Source organism: Octodon degus, unplaced genomic scaffold (genome assembly GCF_000260255.1).
Source record: "Octodon degus isolate 3935 unplaced genomic scaffold, OctDeg1.0 scaffold00344, whole genome shotgun sequence".
Lineage (NCBI taxonomy): Eukaryota > Metazoa > Chordata > Mammalia > Rodentia > Octodontidae > Octodon > Octodon degus.
The window spans coordinates 435,166-443,829 of NW_004524920.1; the positions used below are offsets into that span (position 1 = coordinate 435,166).

The 8,664-nt window shown below is 52.6% G+C and overlaps 1 protein-coding gene across 1 annotated transcript in view; it reads right to left on the reverse strand.

Annotated features, from left to right (window-relative positions):
* The window catches only part of Ltbp4 (latent transforming growth factor beta binding protein 4), a 26,027-nt gene extending 21,054 nt beyond the window's left edge, over positions 1-4,973 (reverse strand). Inside the window, exons 1-4 of the mRNA XM_004647980.2 lie at positions 4,828-4,973; positions 2,548-2,606; positions 2,243-2,390; positions 1,159-1,268 (exon numbers count right to left, since the gene is read on the reverse strand). Coding sequence (XP_004648037.1) covers positions 1,159-1,268; positions 2,243-2,390; positions 2,548-2,606; positions 4,828-4,973 — 463 coding nt within the window. The remainder of the gene's footprint in view (positions 1-1,158; positions 1,269-2,242; positions 2,391-2,547; positions 2,607-4,827) is intronic.
* Between the last annotated feature and the right edge of the window lie 3,691 nt (positions 4,974-8,664).

The following is an 8,664-nucleotide window of genomic DNA, read 5'->3' on the forward strand; positions in this document are numbered from 1 at the left end:
GCGCCCGCCCGCCCGCGGGGGAGGACGGCCGCGCCCCCGCTCAGGCCCCCCCTCCTCACCACTCCCTCCCCGGCGGCCGCGCGGGGGCGCGTGGGGCTGGGCGCTTAGCCAGAGGCGTGAAGGCTGGGCGCTAGGCTTGCGGGGAGGATGGGGCCCCCTTGGCCCCCACTCGCGCTTCAACAAGTGGATGGGGCCCTCAGGAGAGAGATGGGGAAGGGAACAGGTGGGGGTGGGCGGTCCCGCCCCCCGCCCCCAGGCAGCTGAGTGCTTCCATAGGAACTTCAGAAAGAGTAGTGGGTGCCCGCATTTGGGAGACAGCTAAAGGCTGATCGTCTACCCTAGGCATAGAGAAAAAGTGTGTCACCTAAGTAGGTAGAGCTACACTAGAACATCTGGTCAACCAGGTGGCACATCTGAGAGTGCACACTGGCACAAGAAATTAGGGGTGTGAATGCTGAAGAGGGGGGTACACTTGAGGATGCAGCCGCCTTTGGCTAGGACCCTCCACACCTGGTGGGAGAAGTAAGAATGGATAAAAGGAAGGAATGTATTGAGGCTGGAGGGTTGGGGTCCTCCCAAATAACCCAGGGCCCACATCTGGAAGACTTTAGGGTGAAGGGGATATAACTGGGCTGAAGGCTACAGCAGGAAAGAGACTTTTGAGGGTGGTTGAGGTTATTTAGAGGGTGCGCCAGCCGGGAGGTCGGGATCTGGAGTAAGCCAACCAGGAGCATGGGAGGGTCCGGTAAACAGTGGGGAAAGCCTTTGGCCTCCAGGCGTCCCGCAATGTTGGGCAGTCTGTGCCCGGGCAGGCGCCAACCCGCACAATCGCTTTTGTTGTCTAGGCTGGTTCGGCCTCGCTCTCTGCTGGCCCAGCGCCTCCCTCTTCGGCCGCGGGAGCCCGGACGCCTGGCTTCCCGGCCCCACCCTGATGGGTCAGCGCCTCTGGCCTGCGTCTAGTTCTGTCCCGGGCTCACCTCGCACAGCCGGACGCTGGGGTCCCTAGAGGTAGCCGTGTCCTGGGGGGTGGGGTGGGCTGAGCTACAATGGGGGGCGGGTAGGCTGCGGCTGGACCGTGGGAACCAGACGGCTTTATCTGGCCCGGAACCCCCGCCCCCGCCCCCCGGGCAGAGGAAAGGCGGATGTTCTTACCCCGGCCCTGGCCCTGGCCCGCAGGGGCGCGCTGTAGGGGCCTCCGTTTCAGCAGTGCTCGGGCCCCTGGCCCTCGGGGCCGTCGACGCCTCAGTAGAGCTCGCGCCTCCTGCAGCCTGCGGGTTGCGGGTAGATATGCGGCTGTCACCACAATTATACTGACACCCACGCCCACATGCAAAGGTTCCCCAGGCCAGGAGACAGTTTGCTAGTAGCAGCTCTGCCCAAAACACAGCCCTAACCTAGCCCATTTAAGGGAACAGGCCTTAAGGTTCTTTAAACTCTTGGAGAGAACAATAAGGACCATGGCAGAAAGAAAAAGAGAGAAACAAGAGGGGAGACTTAGACACAGAGACAGGGATGGGGTGTTTAACTGTGAGCGACACAGATAAGAGGAAGAAAAAGAACAGATACAGGAAAAAGGACAAGGATCTGGAGATAGAAACAGACAGGAAAAAGATATAGACACAAAGATGGAGAGACAGACAGACAGAGCAAGCCAGCCCAGCTGTGGTAAAGCAATATAATCTCAGCAGTTTGGGAGGCTGAGGCAGGAGAATTGGGAGTTGCAGCCAAGCCTGGAACTTAGCAAGACCTTTATTTTATTATTTGTTTTTTGTCTTTTTGAGATAGGGTCTCGTTATGCACTTCACACTGGCCTTGAGCTCACTATGTAGCCCAGGATGGCCTCAAACTAGGCAGTGATCCTCCTGCCTCAGTCTCCCAAATTTTGGGATTAGAGGTGTGCGCCACCATGCCAACAAGTCCTTGTCTTAAAAGACAATTTTTTTTTAAAAAAAAGACAAATTTTTGGAGCTGGGGAGATAGCTCAGTAGAATAAGTGCTTGCCTGGCAAGCACAAAGGCTTAAATTCAATCCCGGGTTCTGGAAAAAAAAAAAAAAAAAAAAAAAGACAAACTTTTGAAAAAGGGAGGGGGCTGGGAATGTAGCTCCCTGTGAAAGGCCTCAGTTCAATTTCTAGAACAATGAGAAGAAAAGAGGGAGAGGAGAAAGGTGAGGAGAAGGAGGCAATAGCAGGAAAGAAATATTTCTGAAGAAGGACCTGGTGGTAAGAGGCTTGCACACTCACGTCAGTGGCTGCCAGTTGAGAGACACCTGCTTCTTCCCCAGGCTGCGGCCTGGGCTGGGGCTGGGATGTGGCACTGGAGGTAGCTGGGTAATGCACTGCTGTGGGCCTGTGCACTTTTCAGATGGGCAGTTTCGGACCCTGCAGGAGGCTTCGGAGACAGCCAGGGACTAAGTAGGGAAGGAGAGACTGAGTCTTTTCCTCCACCAAATGCATCCAGCTCTTCAGCTGGGATGAAGGCTGGGTAAAGGAACCCCCAGCCCCTCTGCTCCTATACCTCCCTCCCAACCCCCCCTGGAAAAACCCACCTCGGTTGCAGCGGCTCCTCCTAGGGGTCTGGCCTAGGCAGCAGCGACAAGCAGCAAGGCTATAAACAGGGGAGTGGAAGTCACTCAGGCCCTAGCACCCCCAGAACTCCCAAAAGGAGGGCAGCAGGGTAAGGGAAAATCAAGAGGCGTGAAGGATATCAAAATAGATAACGTATCGAGGTACAGTTTTGTATGCCTCAGTTTTCCCATCTGTACAATGGAAAAGGAAAATTGTCTTACAATCTTCAGGAATGAGAATGCCACAGCAAACTTTTATATGTCTTATGAAGTAGATTTGGTAGTAAGGTTATTATGTGAAAAAAAATTTTTTTTCTTTTGAGATAGGCTCTCGCATTGTAGTTCAGGCTAGCTCTGAACTCACTATGGACCCCAGACTGGCCTCAAATTCAAGGTGATCCTTTTGTCTCAGCCTCCTGAGTGCTGGCATTACAGGTGTGCACCACAACACCAAGTTCTGGAAAAGATAATTTGAAGCGCTTTTGTGTGTATGGTACTAGGGATTGAACCCAGGACCTTCGCACTGAGCTACATCCCCGTCCTTTAAAAATATTTATTTTGAGACAGCATCTCAAAAAGTCAGTAGGGCAGTGGAGATGGCTCAATAGAATAAGCGCTTCCCTGGCAAGCACAAGGCCCTGAGTTCAATCCCTGGTTCTGCCAAAAAAAAAAAAAAAAAAGTCAGTAGATTGCCCAGGCTAAGCTTGAGTTCATAATCATCAGGATTAAGCCTCTCAGAGTGCTGAGACTACAGGCATGTGCCAGTATGTTCAACATTTAAAACTCTTCTTTATTAAATATTCTTTAAAAATAATAAAGAATGTGCGCATTTCCAAGCCCAAACTGTCTGGGATCTAAAACTCCGCCCTCTCGTACGTTGTGTAGGGTGTTCCATGCCATCCGAGGCCTGGCCAGGAGGTGGCGCCACGTCCCTAGACCTCTGCTGCTGGGGACCGCTGCATCCCTTTCGACTGGGTAGCAGGGTGCTGAGGTGGACCGGCATACCAGAGTCACAAACCAAGACTAGAAATCCCGAGGACCCAGTTCTAGCCCGTTCCTGTCTTTCCACGCTGAGTGTCCTGAGGCCAGCGTCTCTTGGTCTTTGGTCCTGTTTCCTGCCTGACTAGGAGGAAGGAGTCGTTCCTGGAGAATGTCTGCTGTCCCAGAGGGTCTCTTTTGGCCGACCCTCCAGCTCCAGCACGCACACTAAGAGGCCCCCCAGACAAGTCCATTATCCCAGCCGCGGAGGGGGGGCCGGGGTACGACGGTGCACCCTTAACCACAAGAGGGGGACGGTGGAGGATGCTGATCAAGGGGGCATCCAGCGCGGCGGCCCCTTTCAGACCAGAGACGTCACGGGGGTCTGGTTCGCCCGAGGGGAGTCTGAGAGACCCCCAAGTCTACCGTCATCCCTCCCGCCTTTTCTTCGGGTTAACCCCTTCCGGGCCCCGCCCCCGGAGCAGCTCGGGTTACTAAGCGCATTCGCAGAGACCGGAGGCGGGAGCCGATTACCGAGCCTTTGTAAAGTAGCGCTGGGCGGCTGGGCGGGGGTGGGGGTACTGGGTAGGCTTCCTTCGGTCTCGTCACCCCCAGACAGGAAAGGTGGATATAACCCCGGATCTATAGCATATGCTGGATGTCACTGTGAAATCGCTGTTAGCTCATTCAGTCCTATAGTTCTCTATTTCTAGGAAACTAGAGCATCCCACGATTCCTCCCAAATCTCTCCGCCATCAACTTTAGAGTCCCCGTCTTATTTGAAAAACTCTAAAGTCCTTTTTAATTAATCCAGTCTATAGTATAATTAATCCCCAAATCCTAGAAATTGTAGACCTCTCAACTCCCTCTAAAGTCCCTCTAAAACTTTCCAATACTTTTTCTTCTTGATCACTTAAGAAACTCGGGGAACTCCAAGCTAGCTCAAGGCCCCCACCCATCTTTTATTCTAGTAGAAGTTACATTTTCACCTTCATAACAAATAGGGATCTTTCCCTTGTAAAGCCAGGATCGCCTGGAGCCTTGCGTATCTTTGGAAAGGGCTCCCTCCCCTCAAAAATCTCAGCATTCCGGAGAGTCTAATACCCACAGAGTCTAATACCCACCAGATAGGTGCAGCCCCTAACACATCCCAGAACCCTGGCCCTTCATCCTCCCATTAAAGCAATGGGTTAGTTGTCGCCTAAACCTGAGAGCCCTGGTCTTCTCGGACCAGACTGACTGATGGAGAGAACGCAAGACAAAAAGGGCTGCAGCGGGGCTTACCCGGCCGGGCGGCCCGAGACCACCGCGACCTCGACGGCCTGGCGGGAGCTGGGGCTTGGGCTGGGGTCCGCGGTGGCGGCTGCGAGGAGCGGGAGAAGCAGTCCTAGCAGAAGGGGGCGGCAGGCGCTGGGGCCGGGCCGCCGCATCGTGCCGAGTGCTGAGTCCGGCTCCGCGCGGGCCATCAGCCCTGCGTCCAGCGGGTCTCTTTCAGCACGGCCCCGCCCCCGCCCCGCCTCCGCCCCAGGCAGACTCACTTTCTCCAAGGCTTGAGCCCGGGGGCTGCAAACTTCCCGCCAATCATAGCCTTGAGCTGCCAGCACCCCCCCGTGCGGCCAATGGGGAGGTGGCAGAGGTGGGGCTAAGCGAACAGGTGCTGGGCGGGGGCAAAGGGCCCTCAAAGTCTCCTGGAGATTGGAAGAAGTCAGGAGTCGGGTAGCGACCCAGGGAACCCTCTTTTGGAGCACAGGCCTCAGGTGAGTGGGTTCTTACCCCTGGGATGCAGAGGGCAGGGCAGGGTCCCTAAGCTAGACTCCTGCTGCCCTCGCTCACAGGATTTCTGGGAACCCCCACAGCGCCCACTGCTCAAAAGAGGGACTACAGAGGACTGAGGAGATAGCTCAGTGGAATAAGTACTTTCCTGGCAAGCGCAAGGTGCTGAATTCGATCCCTGATTAGCCCTTCCCCCCCCCAAAAAAAAAAAAAAAAGAGACCACGGATCCGGGAACTGAATGCGAATTTTGCACTGGGTCCCAACTCCCGCTCCTTTGAGGGTCTTGGGTCCCCCCTAGACCTCGCCCAAAGGATTTGGTCCTTCTCAAGGCCTTGTCCTTCAGAGCTCCAAGCTTCCTCCGAAGCCCAGCCCCTCCGGGACCCAGGCTCCACCGCGATCGACAGACTCCGCCTGCAGAGGGCGCCCACTCCTCCACCTCTCTGCCACCATCCCCAGAAGGTACCAGTCTGCTGCCAGAATTGCAGGCTTTTTCCAGAGTCCTAGTACTTTTCTTTCCTAAGAGTTCCAACCCCCTTTATTGGGTTCCAGGCTCCAACTCCGACTCAGAACCTCCAAACTCACGAGTGTCTCAAGTCTAGCCCATTCCTTTTATTCAAAACCCAAGGTCCCACCCTCTTCTCGCTTAGCCACAAGCTCCGCCTCCCTGCCCAAAGGCACCGCCCCCAGAGCTGCAGACTCCACCCCCAGCTGCCCCCTTTACCCCCGAGCTTCAGGCTACACCTCTTCCAAGAGAGCTAAAATTGTCCTACATTTAAGGTCCTGGGCCTCACCCTTTCCAAGCGAGTCCTGTTTCTAGCTCCTGGTCTCATCTTTCCTAGCAGTTTGATTCTTAAGGTTTCCATTTCTGGAGTGTTAGCTCCACCCCCGGCTACACACACACAACACACACACACACACACACACACACACACACACACAAAACGTACTAGGGCCACACAGGCCCTGTCCTCCGGGCCTTTGTTGGACTGAGAACAGCAAATAATCTGACTTGGCCCCCGTCCCCTACTCCTTGTTCCAGTAGGTGTGCAGTGTAGATGGAATTCTGTCACCCCTCCCTTGTGGAAAGACACACGGTGACTCACAGTCACTCATACCGACACTGCCATCTACAGTAATAAACGCTTCCATCCCACACTGACACCTAGAAATCTGGGCCTACCCACCGTCCAGGGACCCAGAACCCCCGGAGCAGTAACAATGGCATTTAAGCCTCGTTCATGGGCATTTGTGGGCTGACACAGTAGGACATGGAAGCCGGGCTCTACCCACAGAATGTGCTCCATGCCCCTGCCTTTGTGTGGCCCCTAGATCCCTGTTCACTTGGCCCTGCAGGACACCATGCCCCTGACCCATTTCCCCTCTCCCCACCTCCTACCCTGTGGCTGGAGCATTTGCTGGGGGCGCTGCCGAAATTTCTTCCTTCTGCCTGCGATCCAGGGCATCTTCAATACTCGTTGCTAGGCAACAGCCTCTGGCTCACCACTGCAACTTCCGGGGATAGCATTGGCTTCCCATCCCCCCAGAATTTGGAGTCCCCAGCTTTCAATCCCTATTTTCCTGGATTGTGTTTATGTCACCCCTGAGTCCTGACTCAATCCTTAAAAACCTATCAGTTCTAGACCCTTGGCATTCCAGAAGCTAGCTTTTCCCTATGATTCTACTCTTCACTTGTTTTATCCTTTAAAAAACAACAACAACAACAAAAAAAAAAAAAAACAAGCTCTCATCCTGTAGTTAAGGCTGGTCTTCTTGAAGTAAGAAGAGTAAAGCTACATACCAGGTAGCCTAGGCTGACCTTGAACTCAATGATCCTCCTGCCTCAGCCTCCCAAATGCTGGGATTACAGGTGTGAGCCACTACATACTCCTATCTTTAACATTATTTAAAAACAAAATTCTTCAGTGTTCTAGAGTTAGCAATATTCTATATCTGTTACCACTAAAATATATGCTTTCCAGAAACATGAATTCCCTGATATTAAAAAAAAAAAGGCCTCAATATTTTGGATCTATATTATAAAACATCCTCATCTTCTAGATTTACTGATATTCTAAATTCCACACATACACTGTCTAGAATTCCCAGGAAACATCCCTCAGTAGTCTGAAATTTCTCACCTATTAAAAAATGTAGTTTGAGATGCACAGGAATTCCAGAACACCTAGGTTTTAGAGTGATTCACCTTTTAGGTCTCCCATGTGTGTTTCTAGAGTCTCTGATAATCCAGAACTCCATACCATTATGCATTTCTTGAAATGCTAACAAACCTTCTAGTGTTCTACAGAGTCCAGAGTATCTCCTCTAGAAAGCCCAGTAATCCAGATTCTTTTCTGCATGACCTAAGTGTGGACATGCACAATATCCCTACCAGGGGACAATCACAGGGATCCCTTGACCCTCCCTCTTCCACAGTCAGTGACTTTCCCAGCCCTTTTTGGTCAGAAGTAGCAAGTCTGTACTTTCTGACATGCAGGGGAGAAACCTAATATTGTTCACTGAACCCTAATATTGTTCATTCCAGAATAGCTCTGGCTTCTAGATTTCTCAGCATTAGGGCCAGCCTGACAGTTCAGCAACTAAAGCACCTGCTTAGGCAGAGTGCAGGGGCTGAGATTTGATCCCAGGCATGCCATGCCAGCCCCTAGCGCTGAGTCGGTGACTGACACTGGGCGTGGTGGTGCGTGCCTGTAATCCCAGCGCTTGGGAGGCCGAAAACAGAAGCACTACCAGTCCGATCTACATAGTGAGACTCCGTAGACCCTGTCCTAAATACAGAAAAAAAAAAAGATTCCTTAGTATCCTAAGTCCCCTTCCACTGTTTTAGAAGTCCTAGTATTCCAAAACTCTGGAATTCGAGTTAGTATATTTTAAAATCTCTCGTTCCTATTCTGCTCCACTTTCTCTCCTGTTCACTAGGCCAGGAGGAAATGTCGTAAACCTCCCTGAGGAAGTGCCAGGGGGACAAATATGATTGGGGGAGGGGTGGATCTAAAGATACTATGCTAAGGTGAGCTGAAACCCTACCCAGAAAAAAAGTGAGGGACTAGGTAGCCAGGAATGCTGAGCCAAGTATTTCTAGTGGCAAGGTTTAGAGCACAAATGTTCAGCACAGAACAATTTATTTGCCACCTCAGCTTCTGCCACCTATAGACATTCAAAGATCTCAGACCGCTGCCTGAGGTAGCAGTACCCTGATGCTGTTTTCAGAACTCCAGCCCATGTGGGGCTGACTTCACCTTCTAGTTCTGAGGGCTCCTGATTGAGGCCGGGACAATGAGCACCTTCATCACATTAATTCTGGTAGTGGGTTCAGGAGTGGTGATGAC